General features: G+C 43.4%; 1 protein-coding gene across 1 annotated transcript; it reads left to right on the top strand.

Annotated features, from left to right (window-relative positions):
- Nucleotides 1–10: 10 nt before the first annotated feature.
- Nucleotides 11–17,466, top strand: LOC122429465. The gene is made up of 7 exons (XM_043449794.1): nt 11–509; nt 4,804–4,868; nt 7,932–8,030; nt 9,880–9,931; nt 10,627–10,743; nt 11,551–11,593; nt 15,603–17,466. The coding sequence occupies exons 1-7, from the start codon at nt 60–62 to the stop codon at nt 15,641–15,643; spliced, it is 867 nt and encodes a 288-aa protein (XP_043305729.1). The 5' UTR covers nt 11–59; the 3' UTR covers nt 15,644–17,466.
- The last annotated feature ends 2,853 nt before the right edge of the window (nt 17,467–20,319 follow it).

Below are 20,319 nucleotides of genomic sequence, written 5' to 3'. Positions count from 1 at the left end.
CTCTCACCCCGAAGCCGGCCCGCGCTCCCCGGCCGCCCGCCGCCCGGTTCGCCGCCCACATGACCCCCGACCCCCAGGCGCCGGCAGCTACTCGCCGCTCACGCCCTCTGCGCGCCGCCGACCCTCGTAGAGGCTCGGCTAAGCTCTCCGCCCGGCGCCTGCGCCGAGTTCTGCGAGAAGGCCGTGGAGCCGCCCGGGAGCTGCCCCGCGCGGCCGAGCGAAGGCTGCCTGAGTCGGGGCACCGTGAGGGCGGGGGCGGGCGGGCGCCTCCCGGGGCGCTACTCTGGGGCTGCACAACCGCGAGCGGGATGACGGTTGTGCTTGTGGTTCCACTCCGTGGCTGTGGGCAGGTCGGTTTCGGTGGCTTCCCGCGCGCGGGGGTCGCCGCCATTTCCTCAGCGCCCCCCGCCGCCCCGCTTCCTAGAAGCCGCTGCGCGCGCGGGTTGCGCGGTGGGCGTCTCGCCCCGGTGAGGCGCGGAGAGACCGCGAGACCGGCGGTTGGAGCTCAGGTGCGAGTTACCCCGGAGAGGTGGGGACGGGGTAGCCCGGGCGTTAGGGCCGCGCCCTGAGGGCTGCGGTGTGGGTAGCCCCCCGGGGCCGGCCAGGCAAACACCCTCCCCTCCCCGCCGCGGAAGGGCGGGCCGCAAGGGGGCTCTGGGGCGGGAGGTTCGCTCTTCACTCACAAGGCTTTTCAGAGGAGCGATGGGATTTCTCTGTGTTTAGATAGCTGTCGCAGTGCTTATGCCTCATCTGGTAAAGAATCCGCCTGCAATGTGGGACACCTGGATTCAATCCCTGGGTTGGGAAGATCCCCTGGAGAAGGGAAAGGCTACCCACTCCACTATTATGGCATGGACTGCCACAAAGAGTCAGACTGAGCGACTTTCACTTCACTAATTAAGGGGCTTCCCCATATTTAAGGGGCTTCCCTCATAGCTCAGTCGGTAAAGAATCTGCCTGTAAAGCAGGAGACCCAGGTTCGATTCTTGGGTTGGGAAGATCCTCTGGAGAAGAAAATGGCAACCCACTCCAGTATTCCTTCCTGGAGAAACCCATGGACAGAGGAGCCTGGCAGTCTGCAGCCGATGGGATTGCAAGAGTCGGACACGATTTAGGGACTAAACCACCATGCAGTCCTTAGGGGAATGGATCAGGTAGAAGAAAGACTGGTTCTGAGTGGGTTATGATAGACAGCAGGAGAGATGGATGTGGTCAACAGCCCAGTCGGGGGTCACTGAACACCTTGTCCTGAGAGGACCGGTCTTGTAGGTACAGGACAGGGGTGGAGGTGAGAGGAATAGCGGGGGAGGGGAAACACCGCGTCTCTGGAGGCTTCTCTCAGGAAGCAGAGTAAACATCTGGCGGTCATCAGGGAGAGCCTTTGGGTAAGGTGAGTTTTGTTTTGAACATTCCAGAGCGCTTAGTCTGACACTTGGGCCATTTAACAGATGGGGAAGCTGAACCACTGGAATTACGCATCAAGTTAATGGGCATGTCTGAACTTGCAGTTGTTGGAAGCGGAGCCCCAGCTTGAATTCTGTTCCAGTCTGTTATTCTTGCAACTTCAGGCAGTTACCTCATCTAAAAGTTAGGAGACCACAGTGGGAGGTTCACTGGAGACGTAGATCGCAGAGGGTTTGTTGTTGTTCAGTCCCTAAGTCATGCCCCAGTCTTTATGACCACATGTACTGAGGCCTGACACCAGGCTTCCCTGTCCTTCCCTGTCTCCCTGAGTTTACTCAAATTCATGTCCAGTGGGTCAGTGATGTCATTCAACCATCTCACCCTCTGTAGCCCCGTTCTCCTTCATCATATCCTCAATCTTTCCCAGCATCAGGATCTTTTCCAATGAGTCAGGTCTTTACATCAGGTGGCCAAAGTATTGGATCTTCAGCATCAGCATCAGTCCTTCCAAGGAATATTCAGGGTTGATTTCCTTTAAGATTGAGTGGATTGATTTCCTTGCTGTCCAAGGGACTCTCAGGAGTCTTCTGTAACACTACAGTTCAAAAGCATCAATTCTTTGGTGCTCAGCCTTCTTTATGGTCCAACTCTCATATCCGTACATTCCTTCTGGAAAAAGCATAGCTTTGACTATAGGGAGGGACTTTTGTCTGCAAAGCTCTCTAGGCTGGTCATAGCTTTTCTTCCAAGGAGCCAGAGTCTTTAAGTTTCACAGCTGCAGTCACCATCCGCAATGATTTAGGAGCCCAAGAAAATAAATTCTGCCACTGTTCTCATTTTTGCCCCATCTATTTGCCATGAAGCGATGGGACCAGATACCATGATCTTAGTTTTTGAATGCTGAGTTTTAAGCCAGATATTTGAGAAGGGCGGAGGTTTCAAATATGTCCCCACTAGGGTGGGAAGACTAGGTCACACGGGAAGAAAGGAGCCCAAAGGTGCAGACAGTGCCCACAGGTGCTGGCTTTTCAGACTGTTAGTCCGGCTGTCTAGTTCGCTCAGACTTGAAGTGTTGGTTTCCCACTTTGGGAAGCGGCAGGGTGGAGGTGGGGGATTCAGGGATGAACTTAGAAGTGTAAAATCACTGGCTTTTCTGGGTCTTAGAGGGCGTCAGTGCACCTTTTCTTGCAGTTGTGGCTGCCTTTGGGGGGGCTGGCCACTGGGACAGCTGAGTTGGAATTAGACTAAGAATTGGTCTTGATCTGATTGAGCCCTCACACCCTGAACCCACACATGCTTTCAAGAATCATTCCTCCCTGGCAGATGGTAGCTGGTTTAGAGCAGGGACTCTGCCTTGTTCATTCCAGAATCCCTCATGGTTAGGTGCTGTGTTTGGCAAATTGGAATGATGCACTTTGTATCTGCAGAACTGATCATCGTTTGAGTCTTTAGGAAAATTATCTTGAGTTTCCAGGGGCTTACAGCTGGAGGTGGGAGCAGAAAATGATGCAATTCCCAGAGTAAATTTTAAAAATTTAAGTCTTAAAAAATAAATAAAAATTTAAATCTGAAAACTTGGTTGTATCTTTACAAGTTTATTTCATACTTATCTTTTGTATACCTGCTGATCTCCTAATTGTGCAAGAGTTTCAGCTGTCCTTTAAAATAATATTTGTGATAAAAGGAATATTTGAGTGAATTCTAGTAAATCAGACATTTCCATGATATCTTTTTAACCAGTTGATGAAAGAGTAGGTAAAAGTCATGTTTCCATTTTTCATTAGAAATCATTTCTTACATCCAAACAGCATTAAATAGTGTAATTTTATAGTTATACCCGTAGTGCTAAAGCACTTTTTCTTTTTTTTTTGATAATGCATTTATTTTGCCTCTAACAGTAGATGGGTTGTTTATCATTGTTTTGTTTTGAGGTTTCTTTTGGTTTTGGTTTTTTTTTGTTGTTGTTGTTGTTGTCATTGTTATAGCATTATTGGGTTTTATATTGTAAAAATTTTAATTGAAATATAGTTTCTTTACAGTGTTTCAGGCATAGGGGGTGCCTGTTGACAAACATTGTGTAGCATTTATGAATTTTTTAATTCTAATATTTTTAAACCTTCCAAGGGAAATTGTTTTAGAAATTTGTCAAAGTAGAAAGCGGAAAAACTCCTTTTGCTGTTTTCATCCTAGCTGTTTTCTATCCTAGCAGTGTGTTTTTTTTTTTTTCTTTTTTTTTCCAGTAGTAACCTTTTAAGATCCTTTTCCAATAAATAATAAGTTATTTTCATGCTTTTGTCATGTGTTATTACTCCTGTAGACTATTGTTTTTTTGTCATTAGTTTTATTGAGGTATAATTTATGTATAACACAATACACATTTTAATAGAGTTTTGACAAATGTATACAATCCTTATAACCAGCAACCCAACCAAGATTTCTGCTATCCCAAGGATTCCCTTTTCTCTTTTGTGGCACTGGCTACTTCCCATCTGCAGCCTTAGGTAGCCAAGGATTTTCTTTCCCCTACAGATTATATTTGTCTTTTTTATTGTATTTCTGGAGTCCACATGCCAGCAATAGCAAACTCCTCTGTACAGGGCCAGTTAAAAGCATACAGTGTGTGCTCCATTCTGTCTGACTTCTCAGTCTTTAAGATTACCCTTAATGACTATGTTGATTGTGTATTTTGTTGGTAATTCATTCCTTTTATTTTTTTAAATTGTGGTAAATGATACAAAACTAAATGTTGCCATTTCTAAACATTCTTCTGTGTCCACTTCAGTGGCATTAATTATATTTCCATTGTTGTGCAACCATCACCTCTATTTCCAAAGCTTTTTCATAACCCCAAATAAACTCTATAGCTTTTAAGCAGTGACTACCCACTCTCCTACCCCCCTCAGCCTGGTAGCCTCTAATCTACTTTGCTTCTATGAGTTTGCCTCTTCTAGACATTTCAGATGAGTTGCATCATACAATATTTGTCCTTTTGTGTCTGGCTTATTTCACTAAGCAGTGTTTTCAAAGTTCATGTTGTTGTATCTATCAGCATCTTCCTTTTGACTGAGTAATTTTCCATTGAATAGACATACTTTGTATGAACATAGGTTTTCAGTTCTCTTGAGTGTATACCTAGAAGAGGAATTGCTGGATAAGATGGAAATTCGAAATTTGACTTTTTGTGGACTCACAAGGCTGTTTTCTATAGGGCTGTACCATTTTACATTGCTACCTGCATTGGACAAGGGTTCCAGTTTCTCCCCATCCACTCCAACACTTGTTATTATAGCCATCTTAGTAGGTGTGGAAGGACTATTGGTTTTTCATAAGATACATAAGCAAAGACTGTTGCTACCAACTTGGTAGGGGAATTAATGAGTGTAATTGTGTATGTTCCAGGAGGATGGACTGAGGCAAGTTCTGGAGGAGATGAAAGCCTTAGATGAGCAAAACCTACCTGATGTGTAAGTTGGTAAGTTGATATTTTAAAACAGTTTAAGAAATATGATATTGATGTCAGATCATCTTAACATTAGTTTTTAGATATGATTTATTATTTTTCTTTTTAAATTCTCTGTGAGCCTGGTCATACCCTAGCTATACAGAAGTAGAAGGATTTGTGTTAATGATTGTTATGTCTCTAGGGATGAAATAGTGCTTGGCACATGGTAGATGTTCAATAAATACTTCTTGTTTGACTGGTGTGACTTGAAAGGAATTAGGGTGGATCCAAAAGAGATGATCCAGGAGCAAGTAACAGACCTGATGAGTAAAGTGCATTGTTTCCACTGCTTGTTTTCATCAGGTGAGGCCTTAGTGGGCTTAAAGGGAGAACAGGCAGCTTGCAAATTTAGCAGGAGTAGCAGAGACTTGTGAAAGCTTGACTGAAGTTGGCTGGGAACTCGTGCTGCAGAACACTACAGCTTGGTAGGCTAGAGGGTTCTGGAGTTGCAGACTGTTTAGAGTCAAGCATGGTAGTTGGCACAGGGGAGAATTTGAGCTGAATGACAAACTTCAGAGGACCTGTGATTGGGTGAAGAATGAGACACAAGAGTACTGACTGCTGGAGGGAAAATGAGTTATTGAGAGCTCATCCTGGAGAGAAGTATGTCTGCAACTTGAGATTTCGTCCCTGGCCTTGTTCAGTAGTGTTTTCATCAGTTAGTTGGGCATAGAAATCGGTAGCATGTTGTTAGGGTGTGTGGAGTACACAGAAGAGTAGGAACACTTTGCAGTGACTGTGTTACTGATGATGAGGAACTGATGTGCAAGAGGTCTGCGGTAAATGTAAGGGAAATGGAAAGTCGTGCACTCAGGTTCCCAAGTCCTTCATTTGTTCCTGCAACTCAGCAGTTATGAGCTGATAAAGGGCTCTGGTGTTTCAACTGTAAACAGCAGAATCAAGAGGTTTGCCCCCATGGCCCTCAACAGTGTCATGCAGAAGGCAGGTGTTAAATGCAGGTAAAGCGGGTCAGAGTACCTGCTGTGAAGGAAAACACCATACTGGGAGGAGAGTCATGCACTGAAAATATTGGTAGATTGTGAAATCTGGGAAATTCTTTCCGAAGAATAGAAGCGGGTTTTAGCGAGGAAGTAACTGTGGGCAGAGAGCATTCTAGTTAGAGGAAACAGCATGTGCGAAGGCCCTGAGTCTTGAAAGAGGGTGGGATGCCCAGGGACCTGGGCCTTCCCAAAGGCCAGTGTGGCTGGAACTTAGTGAGCAGGCCGAGAGCAACACCAGGGGAGATTTCTAAGCATGTGGGGCAGGTGGTGGCATGTTTGTGTTCTAAGGTCATCTAAGGACGACCCTGGCCCCATGTGGATAGGGGACGGTGGGATCGAGAGGGAGGATGGTGGTCATGCAGCTGACAGGAGAGGTGAGCCAGACCAGCGGGAAGGAGAACAGTTTACACAGCTGTTTAGGAGGTGACTGAACAGGCCTTGGTCCAGTAAGGGAATGATTTTCCTCTGTTCGTACCATGGGGAAAATCAGGATCTAAAATTCTGTGCCCTATCCTCCTAGTTTGGTTCAGGGCAGGACACCACTATTATCAGTTTCTGGTTAAAATTGTTTGTCAGAAGAAATATATTCCTATTTCATTGCTCACATGGAAATGTGAATTTTTTAAGGAAGTTCTTGTGTGCTGAATCAAGTACTTTGATGTTAAGTTGGGTGTATTTTATTTGTGCTATTCATTATAATCAAGAGCACATTGTAAGCAGTGTGGAGAATAAATCTAACGTTTCTAGAATGGCAGAAGTATCTAGAACTGATCTAGAAGACATGGTACATCTATGTACGTGGTACAGATCTAGAAGACACGGGACATATATTTTGCCTCTATTTTCAGGGTCTAGAGCAGGCACATACATTTTGTATTTATCTGTTCCTTTTAACACTCTAAAGTAGATATCTATTAATTCTGTACATCTGGTTTTGTTTTGTTTTCTTTTTTTTTTTTTTTCAATTGTGGTTAAGATACACACCAGATAGCTCAGTGGTACAGAATCTGACTGCCAACACAGGAGATGCATTCCCTGGGTCGGGAAGATCCCCTGGAGAAGGAACTGGTGACCCACCCCAGTTCTCTTTCCTGGAAAATTCCAAGGACAGAGTAGTCTGGCAGGATACAGTCCATGGTGTCAAAAAGAGGCGGACGTGACTGAGTGACTGAGAGCACAGACCAATCAGTGTATTCTAAACATTCATAGTGTCATATAGCTATCACCACCACCACCTTCTTCAGAAGGCTTCATTTTGCAAAACTGAAACACCACACCCAGTAAACAATTGCACATCTGATTGGAAAGGGTGATGCTTGTCTGATATCTCAGGAGACACATATTTTATACGGTAAAGCCAAGATTTTCTCCCTCTCTGTTTAAAGGACCCTAAAGTACAAACATGCCCAGAGTTGAAGATAAAGAACTATTTCTTGGATGAGTGGAGAAGCACTTGACTTTAGAGTCCTTTGCTCACTTTCTGGGAATGAGGATTTGAAAGTATTGATATCATAGAAAGAGGACTTCGTAGGATGAGAGCATGATGTGAGGCCATAATCTGATGCACCGTGATATTTGATCTCTTATCCCATCATGAAAAAGGGATTCTAAAAAGTGAGGCAAAGATTGTCTTTTGGAGACAATGGAAATTCATCAGTGTACAAAACCCAATGTGCCACATGGCTAAACAAGAGAGTGGGAGTATGATCATAGGCAAATTAGGTATGTATGTATTTATTTATTTATTTAACTAAAGTTTGTGCACACAGCTTGCAGGATCCTAGTTCCCTGACCAGGGATTGCACCTGTGCCCTGAGCAGTGAAAGTGCAGTGTCTTAAACATTGGACCGCCAGGGAATTCCCTGACCCTTTTCTATTTTATCCAATTAGCAAAAGCTCTGATGTGGAGGCAGGTAGGTTTACTACTAACACAAATGGCTAACAAGCATGGCCTCAGTTGTTAGCTGGCTTTGAAAATGTGACTTGTTCTCAGTAGACATTCTTTTCCTTAAATGTTTTACCAGGAATAACGCAAAGTCAGGAGGACGGGGTGATTTGGTCCCAGCCATCAAGTTTCAACACTGTTCTTTGCTAAGAAGTCAGCGCTGCGCCGGAGCCTGCCTGTGAGCTTCTGTGTTTGCGAGGGTGGCAGGGAGCAGAGGGGGTTCCCGTCCCAGGGGGTGTCAGAAATTCTTGGCGATGTCTCTCTTCTATGAGCATTCTGAATTTTCTCTTTGTTTCCTTTTAAACGTTTTTTATCATGGAAAGTTGCACTATTCTTAAACTAGGGAGTAATATTACAGCCCCCCATGGAGCCATCATATAGGTCAAACAGTTCTTCACATTTTGCCATAATTGCTTCGTCTTGTTTTATGTGTCTAGGCTAAACATTAGGCACTTTACCGCTGAATAGTTTTGTGTGCATCTTTAAGAAATAAGGCCCTCTGGGGCCTTTTCTCACTGTATAGTTGACCTGTGACCACTGTGTAACTCTCCTGTCTGGAGCAGTGACCGTCCCTTCACAGGATCCATCCAGTCTGCTCCTCTTTTCCCTGTTGTCCCGAAGGGGTCCCCTTGCAGTGGTTTGTCTGCCTCCGGAACCAAATCAAATCCACGTGTTACCTTCTGGTGGTTCAGTCCTAAGCCTCTCCTGATCAAGACAACTTCTGATCCAATGCGGTATTAATGTTCCAGGCATGACCGGCTGCTTCGGATTAGAGCCCTCAGGTGGGGTTATGGCAGTGTCTTGCCAAGGCCTTTACGATTTCACATGTCTGCTGAAGAGAAAAGTTAGCACTCTTGTTCAAATCTGTAAAGTCGGAAACTGGCTGAGCTTCTGGCTCAGCTTCTACAGTAGTATTTATAGTACTTGTCTTTTTGTTTGAACCTTTGATTTTCAGTAGTTTTTGGTCTGTTTGAGAATGGTAGTAGTAATTCTAAATGCTGTATGGAAAAATACTATTAACAAAATAAAGGGTCCCGTTATGTTAGTTGCTAGAGATCCATCAGTAGGGTGCAAAACTGGCATCATTATTTGGAAATTTTTCATAAAATATGTGTGTGTACATACTTTGCTTGGGGCTTGCCAGGTGGCACTTGTGGTAAAGAACTTGCCTGGCAATGTAGGAGACGTAAGTGATGCGAGTTTGATCCCTGGGTTGGGAAGATCCCCTGGAGGAGGGCTTGGCAACCCACTCCAGTATTCTTGCCTGGAGAATCCCATGGACGAGGACCCTGGTAGGCTACAGTCCATACAGTCACAGAGAGTCGGACACGACTGAAGAGACTCAGCAGGCACACACATACTTTGCTTATCTTTGTGAATATGTGTGATAAATTCTTGATTTGTTCAGTCACTGAGGCACAATATTTAAAGACACAGGATTGAAGGCAAGGAGACTTGGTGGAAATATTGGCTCTGCTTCTGTGAGATCCTAGGCAGGAGGCTCCATCTCTCCCTGTGCCTAAATTCCCTCATTTGCAAAGTGAAAGTCATAGCATCTGCTGCAGTGACTTCAGACACTAACTCCCTAGTTAGACCAAACTTCATAGGTTAAGACTGCCCTCACTTCAGACACCAGCCATGGTTTGGGTGTTCCCAGGGCCACTCTCCCTTCTGACCACCTGGCTGCAAATTCAGAGGTTCCCACTCTCCCCTCAGGTTTGAGGCTTTCAGCCTCTTGACATCATTGCAGAGAGGAGAGGGGACCAGAAGTAGGGCTCCGTCATCTGTGATTCAGTCCGTCATAGTTTGATCCATCGATTCACCTGTGTCCTGACATCCAGGCTTGTGCGAGCTTCCCTGGTTGACACCACATCATGTGCATTGTTCCACGGCAGTGTGCCGGGAGGGTGGTGTGTCCTGATTCCTCGGGGAGGGGTAGTCAAAGCTTCATATCTGGGACCCTCCCAGACCTCACCCTGGGTGTCTCTTCCTTTGGCTGGTTCTCATTTGTATTCCTTTCACTACAGTACAACAGTGGACGTCAGGGCAGTGCTTTCCTGGGTCCTGAGAGTCGTTCTGGCAAAGTATCAAACCTGAGGGAGGGGTGTATGTGTGTATGTATGCACGCGCATGCTTTGCTAGTGAAGGTTATGAAGATGTTTTTCTGTACAGTCTTCTCGGAGTTATCTTGTTTTATTTTTCACAGAGATATCCATGGTACTGGAATAGATTTTTGTGAATAATGTATGAGCCAAGTTGCATGTCTGGTGTTGGCGGGGAGGGGGCGGGGCTTTCTTTTGTCTTAGTTTGTCCTTGTACCTTTTTCATACTGTTTAAATGATTATAATTTTGTAGTACTTCTTCAGTAAGTTTTCCCATTTTGTTCTTCTTTCTCAAGTGTCTTGACTATTTTTGGCTTTTTGCATTTCCATGTAAATTTTAGCCTTATTTGTCAAGTTTGATATTTTTGAACAATTGGAGTTTTGATTGAGAATGACTTGGATCTGTAGATCAGTTAAAATTATTGTAATATTGAATCGTCCAGTCCTTGAAAGTATCATTATTAGGTACCACTGTGCAGAATGACCAATACCTACTGTTCTAGGTACCAGTGCTTGGTTCATAAGAGGCAATCGATAATATTTGTAGTTTGAATGAATGGTCATAGGAAAGATGCATGTGGGCATCTGTGCTGTTTTTGAAAGGCTTAGTGTACAGTTTCTGCAAGTTTATTTTCTTACAGCTTTGTCAAATGGCCATCTTTATGTCTCCAGGTGGACTGGTTCAATGGTTACAAAATGTCCCTTGCTACCTACATGAGGTCATTGGCAGGAGACCATGGTTTGGACATCACACAGGATGTGAAACCTCCAAAAAGCCTATATATAGAAGTAAGTATACCTTTAAAAAAAATGGGTGTTTGCTTAATGCTTAGAGTGTGCTTACTTTTGTCCAAAGGAGGGGATATAGGAATATATACTAGTGTATATAGCCATATAACTTGGAGACACCATAGGTTTGGTTTCTGACTCACAATAAGGTGAAATTTCACTGAAACATGTCACACAAATCTTTTGGTTTCCCCGCGCATGTAAAACATGCTTACACTCATCTATTGAGTATGTCTCAGCATTATATACATATTTTATTGCTAAAAAATTCTGCTCTCTGACAATGCAGGGTTGACAGAAATCTTTAGTTTGTTAAAGAAAAAAAAAATCAGTATTAGAGAAGCACAATAAAGCAAAGCACAAACAAGAGAGGAAACATAAACCCAAGCCAAAACGTTTACCTGTAATGGGAATGGGATTGAACCATTAAAAATTTCTGGCGGTACCTGTTTATAAAGTTTTAACTTTAGAACGATGTAAGTATTTTACACATTGTTAAAAGAAAATGAAATCAAAGTGAAAAACCAACCCAAAACTCTCCTTGGCATCTCCTTCTGTTTCCTTGCTGTCCGTTCTGACCTATACATATATTCAGAGATTTGCCATTTTTCTTCCTCCCCATCAGAACTGGACAGTTTGAACTGCTAGAATGCCTCAGGAAAGAATGCTAAGCCTAACTACACAGAGAAGATGCAAACAGAGCCTAACGCTTACCTGTAGGTGCATGTGCAGTGCCCAGCTACATGATGGTTACTCCATAATAAAAAAGTAATGTAGATATTGTAAAACATCAGTTTTTCTTTTCAGGTGCGGTGTCTAAAAGACTACGGAGAATTTGAAGTTGAAGATGGTACTTCAGTGCTATTAAAAAAAAAAACATAGCCAGGGATTTACTGTCTTAGAATACTTTAACTTTTTAAGAGTGTCAAATGATGGAAATGTTGGAATCAGTAGTAAATTAAATACCACCTTGCGATGATCATTTGTGTCATAGACATTAAGTTTATCATAAAATATCCTTTTATCCTTTGGCTAAAACCTTGAAGCAGAAAGGGACGATACAGTTGACCCTTGAACATCATGTAGGGATAATGGGTGTAGTCAGACTGCCCGCTCCCCACAGGCTCTAGACACACGGGCTTCCATTGTGGCAGCACGCAGACTTGGTAGTTGTGGTGTGTGGGCTCTGCGGCATGTGGATTCTAGAGTTTGTGGGCAGAAGCCTTCCTCTTGATGAGATTTTGTCTCTCAGGATCAATCTGTAAAACTGGGGTAACTTAAAAGCATCATCTACTCTAGTGGACATTAAGGGGCTTCTAACATGTCTTAGCACATCTGAAATAAGTTTTCTATAAAATCTGTGTTATAGATCACCCACATCATGTGAAATATTAATAGGGAAACGTTTTCCTACCATACAGTCCTTTATTCTTGACTCTATGGGGCATGTTTCTCATTGCCCAGAAATGAGAATGAATGTCTTTAGTAGACATTGGAATAACTGTTCAGTGAACAACTCCATCGTTTTTATTTTTTTCCTTTTCTTTTTGGATTCCATAGCTGTAAGACTTAAACATTCAGTTAAGTTAGCCACCAGCCCTTGGCCCATGGGTCTTCATGACTGGTTGGCAGGAGTTTCTTTGGCCGTGGGTCCCACGCGAGGCCTTTGAGCTTGTAGAGAACTGTCAGGCGCACGGTGCTGCTGAAACAGCATCCGCTTCCTTGAGCACTTACTCTACTCGCTTCTTCAGTTCCTTTCTAGAGTTCTCTACGCTGCACTTTCTAATGCACTGTTTTTCATTTTTACTCAGGGATCTATATCTGTCTAGTCTTTGAGTTTCCTTTGGTCACCTGTGAGCTTGAAAAGTCTTCCTGCCTCACTCCCTGCACCTCCCCGTACCAGAATTTAGTCAATGTGCCGTTGTGTGTTAAGCCTTGCTGTTTGGGAGGGAATGAGACCAGGAGATGCCATTCCAGCTCAGAATGAGAGCAGTGAGCTCTCAGGAGATACGGAGGATGAGCCTTAGCCGGGCACCACTGTCCTCACACACAGCGTGTGGCCAGCATTCTTGGGTTACAAAGACGTTTCATCCTTGAAGAATATGGGAGAAGCATTGCACTGTTAGAGGAATGACTGTTCAGACATAGATCCTCGAAGAGGTTTAGTGGAGAATACACTCCTTCCGCTTGCCTTCTTAGTGAACTGTTGCCACAGCCCTTGTGGGCCGTGGCCCAGATCACCTACCAGGCTTTCCTGTGTTTAAATCTTAAAATGCGAACACTGAGGAGAATACCTGCTAGAATTCATAAGTCTTTAGTTTAAATTTAACTTAAGCAAGGAATGCATTTGTGTATAAATTTCCGATTTTAGTATAGCTCTAAGTACCATCAATTTTAGTTGATGAAAATAGCAAATATACTTAAGTTTACTTTAACTCCTTCACTGGTGCAGTTTGAAATATTTATCGTGTATTGCTGCTTTTTAATGACACAACATGTAATTTAAAGCACTTTTCATTCCTCTCTCTTCCTCCCCCTCTCCCCTGAGCACTTTTTACCTCGGTGGAAGTACGAGCAGCTGATTAGACAAGGCGTTCTGGAGCATGTGCTGTCATGACCCCTGGCCAGATGGCTGCTAAGACTCCCTCCTGGTGTGAGACTGCACCAACCAAGGTCACTTCTCCACCTCCCTCTCTACCTCCCCAAGGCCCACTGCTTTTTGGTTCTCAGATGGAAAATTTCTTTATGCAGGAATGCTTTGCAGAAGAGTATGGTTAGATTGTTTTCTTTTTTTTCTTATCATTTGGATGTTAATTTCTCTTGTTTTCATTTCTGAATATCATTTCATTACCTTCCATGGTAAACATATTTGTGAATCTGTGTTGTATGTTTGTACTTTGAAGTATTGGTTCTCAAAAGAGAGTTGCACTCTGGCCATGCAGAGAATCCACACACATCCACCCTGCTGTCCACAGCTCTACAGCAGAGTCCAAGGTCAGGGTTTTAGCAGATGCTGAGCTTAAAGAGAATGCTTCCCGGCACGTAAACTGCCATTTCTCATTCTGTCCTCACAGCGTGCAGGAGGTTTGAGTTTCTATCGTACAGGATTCTCCCCTTTGTGTAGTAAGCTGTCTCTGTAATCACAACGTCCTACAATTCCCCAAATGCTCCCCTGTGTTTCAGTTTCATGCCAGTGAACACTTGTTAGCTGTTCGTCTCTTTTAAACACTGAGGGAGAGCTTCAGCTGGTGTGAAGGGAGGCCTCGTGTCCCTCTGCCTCTTGGATTGTTGCTGGAAGTGTGCTGTGCAGGCCAGGGAGCTGCGTTTCCGAAGTTTGTTTCCAAATCCCATGGGCAGGTGGAGCTGGCGGTCTCTAAAGGACACAATGGATTTTGCCCATTTCCAGTGGTGGCTGGTCTGGCTTGTGCCTGTGTGCAAGCTTGTGTCGCAGGATGTCCATTTTGGAAAAGGAAATTGAGATTGGGGCTAGGAAAGGAATTTTGTGCAATTTCGCCCCAAGAGTCACATTGACCAAAAAGTCACAGGAAGAGCTGATCAGCTAAGTGGAGGGCAATTTCTACTGTCCATTGAAATGATAGGCATCAGAGAGGCACAAGGGGGTCCTAGCTGCTGGTCAATACCCTTTCTCCACCAGTCCCCTCCATGACCAGCCCAGTAATCTCGGAGACATTCAAGTTTAAAACCCAGATAAACCCAGTACCTGGCGCTCTCTGTACAATGTATTACTTAGACGGGAATATTTCAGGCCAAAATTATACTCAAGTAGTCAAGCTACGGAGAGCCTCTACCTAGGGTGTGGATCTGCATATTTTCACAACACACGCATTAGAACTTAGGTCAGCAGGCAGCCCTTGGCAGATTCTTTTCCAAGCTGTGCAGCTCACAGGATCTGGTTCCCGACCGTGGATTGAACCTGCACCCTGGGCATTGAAAGCACAGAGCCCTAACCATGTACCTCTAGGGAATCCCCTCATCTTAAAAATACTTCTTTCCATAGATTCATAGCCAGATCAGATTTTCATCTGAATCTCTGCCAGTAAACAATAAGGAAAATTTCTCTAGTGAATGGGATGGATGATGTTTTACCTGTAGGCCAGTGGTCACTTCCCTTGCATTCTGCTCTTCCAAGCATGTGGAACCATGTGCAGGGGAGCCCAGAGTGCATGTGAGTCAGCTGTGAGGAGAAACCTGCAGTAAAGGCCAATGCCCTGTTGCCAGCCCAGCATCATTCCTGTATATAAACCGTATGATATACTTTTCTGATTCATTCCCAAAATAAAATAATAAGTATAGTTCTTATTTAAAGTAAATGTATACTGGTTGAAAAGTTAAAATTTTGTAGGTTTTATTTATGTTGGCTGGTTCTATAGAGTTGTGTCTAGAATTTTAAAATATACATATATTTTTAATTTAAAGGTAATGCACAATTAAAAAGATAACAGAAAGCATACAATGTAGAAAATCAAAGTAAGTTCCCATTTTACCTACTCAATGCCACCGTCCAGTCTGCCCATTGTTAACTGATTATGGATATATAATGCAATCCCATTTCAGGTGTTTTTCCAATGAAATACTTTTCAGTTTTTTTTCCTGATGTGAATGGAATCTTCTTTTCTGTTACATTTTCTAACTGGTTTTGGCTGATAAATATTAAAAAGCAGTATATGATGATGATTTGGCCACTTTCCTATATTAAGTCATCTCTTTTTCACATTGATTTTGTCATCTGGAACTTTCGGAAAAATGTTGACTACTGCTGGTAATAGCTGGCAGCTTATCATTTTCCTCACTCAACCTGAATGACACTGTCTTCATCTCTCTGCCCCATACTTCTCCAGGAAAACTGCTGAGACTTGTGGCCTCCCTCAGTGCAGCCTGACACTTCAAAATAAATTTAAAACGGTAGTAAAACAGTGGTAATAACATGTTTTCCAAGTGTACTTTTGGAACTTGAGTGATGATCATATATGGTTTCTCTCTTAACTCCCTAACGTTATGGATTGCATATATATATAACTGTTGTGCTATCTTACAGTCCATTTGTAGCATTCTTTTGGCCATGGTGTGTTAACCAGTCATTGAACTGCAAGATTTGATTTGCTGTTATTTTCTTGTGGAATTCTGCAATGTTGAGTGATGCTGTTTTATAGTGCTTAGCAAGAAGGGATGAATGTGTATGTATTCGCATACGTGTCTCTGCTTTGTCAGTGTTTCCAGTCATCTGTTCCTATGAAACAGCCATCCGAACACAATGGCTTTAAACCACACCATTTGATTGACTTTCCCAGCTCTGCAGGTTGACTGGGCTCTACTGGGAGGTTCTGCAGCTCTTGCTTAGGGTCCCTGTTGCAGGTGCATTCCTCTGGTGGCCTGACGGGGATGGCTTGGCCTCTCTTCTCCATGTGGGCCTCTTGCGAGGTTCTCTCCAGTGAGCTGGTTGGGCTTCTTACCTGGCAGCTTGGAACCCTGCAGGGTTAAGAGGGTGGATGTGGGTGCTGGTAATTTTCTGAACAACTAGGCCTGGTAGTGGACTAGCACCATTTTCTGCCAAAATTCAGTCAACTAATACAGCCCCGGTTGCTCAGAATCAATGAAGAGGCCACGTGGACCACATAAAGGCAGAACAGCAAGAGGCCCCACAGTCAGATGGGGTGTCAGTGTTCTGATGTCAGTTTTTAGTGGAGCAAGTTCCTTTATCTATTTTTCATAGACATGTACCTTTGAAAATGGCATTGATACCTATCTAACTATCTCAGTATAAATCTTCTTTGGAGAGAGATACTTGATGATTTTTTCTTTTCTTTTCTTTAGTTTGTAGTCAAACTTTTCTACTTTTTCTTAGGTAAATTTCAGTTAGTATTTTTTCCTAAGCTTTTTTAAATCTATATTTTGAGATGTATTAAGGCAGTTTTTGTTTTTTTTTTCATTTCACTACATATGATTATCCCTAATATGTGTCTGTCTTTCCTTTCTCGTCTTAGCCCTATAACTGGAAGAAGTATCTGTATTGATACTGTATTAATCCTCTAGGATGTAGAGGAGGGAGGTGCTAATTTCACGTGGTCTATTGCTTTTCACAATTGATGGTATTTTAGGATGAGTTGAATTTATTCTATTTGTGACATTACAAAAACAATGTTTTCATATAGAACAAAAAGTAGTAACAAAGAAGGCAGCCGTCTGCAAGCCAAAGACAAAGACCTCAGGAGAAACAATCCTGCTAATAAGTTTGATCTCGGATTTCCAGCCTCCAGAATTGTAAGAAAATAAATTACTTTTGTTTCAGTCACCCAGTCTGTAATATTTTGTTTTGGCAACCCCTGCAAACTAATAGAGGACGTTTAGTACCTTTTTTTTGTTTTTTTAATGTATTTACCTAATTGACAGACACTTGAAGAGATTCCATCCTTTTGCTGTTATAGACAAAGCTATATGTGGACCCTTGTGGATACATCATTTTACACATGCACAGCTTTGTGTGTAGGATAATTGTACTTTTGATGGCTCTTGCTGAAAGATATAGGAATTATATTTTATGCTACACCAGGAGTTTCGAGAGTCACTCCCCCTAACCTTCTTTGCCAACACTATGTTATTTCCAGTTGGGGCTGTTACAGAAAAGATGCCAGGAATGTCGATGTACAAGTCTGTTCTGAGTGTGTATTTCCTTTGCTTTGGCCAAATAAAATGGAGTAAACTGGCTGGGTCTTAATGTAGGTGTGAGTGTAACTTTTGAAGAAACTTCCAAACTCCTCCAAGGTGGTTGTGCACTTTGCATTCACACCAGCAGTGTATGAGTTCCAATTCTGCATCCACTCCAATACTTGGTATGGTTAGCCTTTTAAATGTCACCCATTCTAATGGGTGTGTAGTGCTATCTCACTGAGATTTTAATTTCTATTTTCCTGATGACTTATAAGAGATGGGAATACCCGGCCACCTAATCTCCCTCCTGAGAAATGTGTATGCAGGTCAGGAAGCAACACTTAGAAGTGGACATGGAACAACAGACTGGTTCCAAATTGGAAAAGGAGTATGTCAAGGCTGTATATTGCCACCCTGCTTTTTTAACCTATATGCAGAGTATGTGGTCTTAATTCTTCCCCCTTTACAGTCTTTCTATGGATCATCTCCACCACTTCTTTTTCCCTTTGCTTAACAATGGTATCTTACACCTGTAATTGCTACTTCAACTCCTTGCTTCCCTCTGGCTATAAACACGCTCGGAAAGAAAAACAAAATAATGCTTTTTCTTGATTCTGTTATGTCCTGCACTATCCAATGCTCTTCTTCCAGATGTCTCTAAATACAAGGCTATACCCTTGCTACTCAGAGAGCTTGCTAGAAACACAGAATCTCAGACCTCCTGCTCAGCAAGTGCACTTCCCACAAGGTCCCCAGGCAACTAATTCAAATGTGAGAAACTCTGGTCTACACTCAGTCTGCTTCTACATGACTTCAAATTAATTCTTATAAAATCTTAGCCTCCCTCCAAACTGATACTGCATTAGAAGTTGGAAACTTTCCAGTGGACACTGTATCAGGTTGTAGGTTCCCTGATCTCCCCCATCACGACCCCTGCTCTCTCCTTTCCAGTTCTCTTGTTTTGGCCTACGTGACACCATCCTATAAAGAAGTAACATTTCATATGACATTAATTTGCACACATTTACAGACGAGTACCTATGCCCGTGTTCCTGCACAGAGGCTTACACACAGCTCTGCATGCCCAGGGACCTCAATCCTGAATGCCTTCTAACAGCCAGGAGAACAGTAAGATGGGGAAAACTCTGCTGTTCTTCTCAGACAAGCTCACTTCAAATTAATCGCCCATGTCAAGCATTCTCCCTTTTACTAAAGACCTATCTCATTGCTTCTCACCTTCCCCAGAGACCCTTGCTTCCATCTCCTTCACTTCATTTCCTCCCTGTGCCCTATGCCTCCCTCATCTTTCACCCCCTCTTTCCTCTTATTTCTCAACCTTCCTGAGGTTGTAGAATATCTTGAAACAGATTTTTTTTTTTTCTTTTGGCCATGGATCAGATGGAATCCTAGTTCCCTGACCAGGGATCGAACCTGCACTCCCTGCATTGGAGAGTCTTAACTGCACAGAGTCTTAACCATTGGACCAGACCACCAAGGAAGTCCAGGAACTCATAACTTAGCTCCTTAAATGGCAATCTCAATTTAATCTGTGGCTGACACCTGGTAAGATACACTATTTCCCTCCTCAACTTTTTCGTCACTAGACGTCCAACAGGTGATTTTCTCTGGCTATTAGAATATGTCAGCAGTCACAGTTTAATTCAACATTCTGTCAATGAGTTTTCTATCAAATCCAGTTCTTCTGGATTTGTCCATTTAATATCTTTTTTCCTCTTTGGCCAGCAGCTCCAGATAAAGGATCCACATACTTCTGTGGAAGGCTCCCAGAGATACTCTGTTAAAATTAATACTCAGGTGCTTGAAGATTTCCTAAACCCTTTCTAAGAAAATATCCTACTTTTAAAAACTGCCCACATTTAACCCGGTAAGACAGGTTTTGCCAAGATCCCACAGCTGGTAAGTGTCAGAACCAGGATGCTGACTTCAGGCACAGTGCTGGATCACCAGGCAGCAGCCGCCTGCAACGAAGAGAGCAGGCCCTTCCTATCTCCTTCCATTGGTGCCACCTTCAAACAGGGCAGCCTTACTTTCTGTCTCTTCAAGTACGACTGCCATAAAGGTACTCTGCACATCCAAAATGCTTCGTATTATTAGCATAGAAGTGAAAGTCGCTCAGTTGAGTCTGACTCTTTGCGGCCCCCTGCACTATATAGTCAATGGAACTCTCCAGGCCAGAATACTGGAGTGGGTAGCCTTTCCCTTCTCCAGGGGATCTTCCCATCCCAGGAATGAAACCGGGGTCTCCTGCATTGCAGGCGGATTCTTTACCAACTGAGCCACCAGGGAAGCCCTTGTTAAAATATCACTAAAGCAAACTGCTGTTGTTATAAGCCCACATATTTATCACTACCCCCCATGCTTTTGTGTCTCTTGAAATGTTCCTTGCAGATCAACTAGACAATCCAAATGCAGTAATACTTTCAAGTTTCAAGAACTATCTTTTCAAGGCCGAAGAGGTAAAAAATCAAACAAACAAAAAAACCCCACAATTCAGCCTGTTTCTGACCCTCTCTAGCAGTTTTACACACACACATGCACCAAAGAAACACACATGTGGCTGGAAGGCTGGGACTGACACACACACTACACACTATTGTGAACGAAACATAACTAACGGGGGCCAACTGTACCGCACAGGGGACGCCACATTCTGTGACAGCCCGTATGGAAAAAGCGTTTCTAAAGAGAGCAGATACACATATAGACACATAACTGATTCACTTCGCCGCACAGCCAACACTGAGACAATATTGTAAATCAACTCTACTCCAATAAACACCGAGGGGAGAACAGAAGGAAGAAACAAACACAAACATGTGGCTACAGACTGACCTGGAACAATGCAGCAGTTTTTAGATAAATGTCACTTCAGAAGCCAAAGTGTTGGGT

Source organism: Cervus canadensis, chromosome 28 (genome assembly GCF_019320065.1).
Source record: "Cervus canadensis isolate Bull #8, Minnesota chromosome 28, ASM1932006v1, whole genome shotgun sequence".
In the NCBI taxonomy this organism is placed as follows: domain Eukaryota; kingdom Metazoa; phylum Chordata; class Mammalia; order Artiodactyla; family Cervidae; genus Cervus; species Cervus canadensis.
Note: the sequence above shows the minus strand (reverse complement) of the source record. Positions and strands in the feature narration are given on the sequence as shown.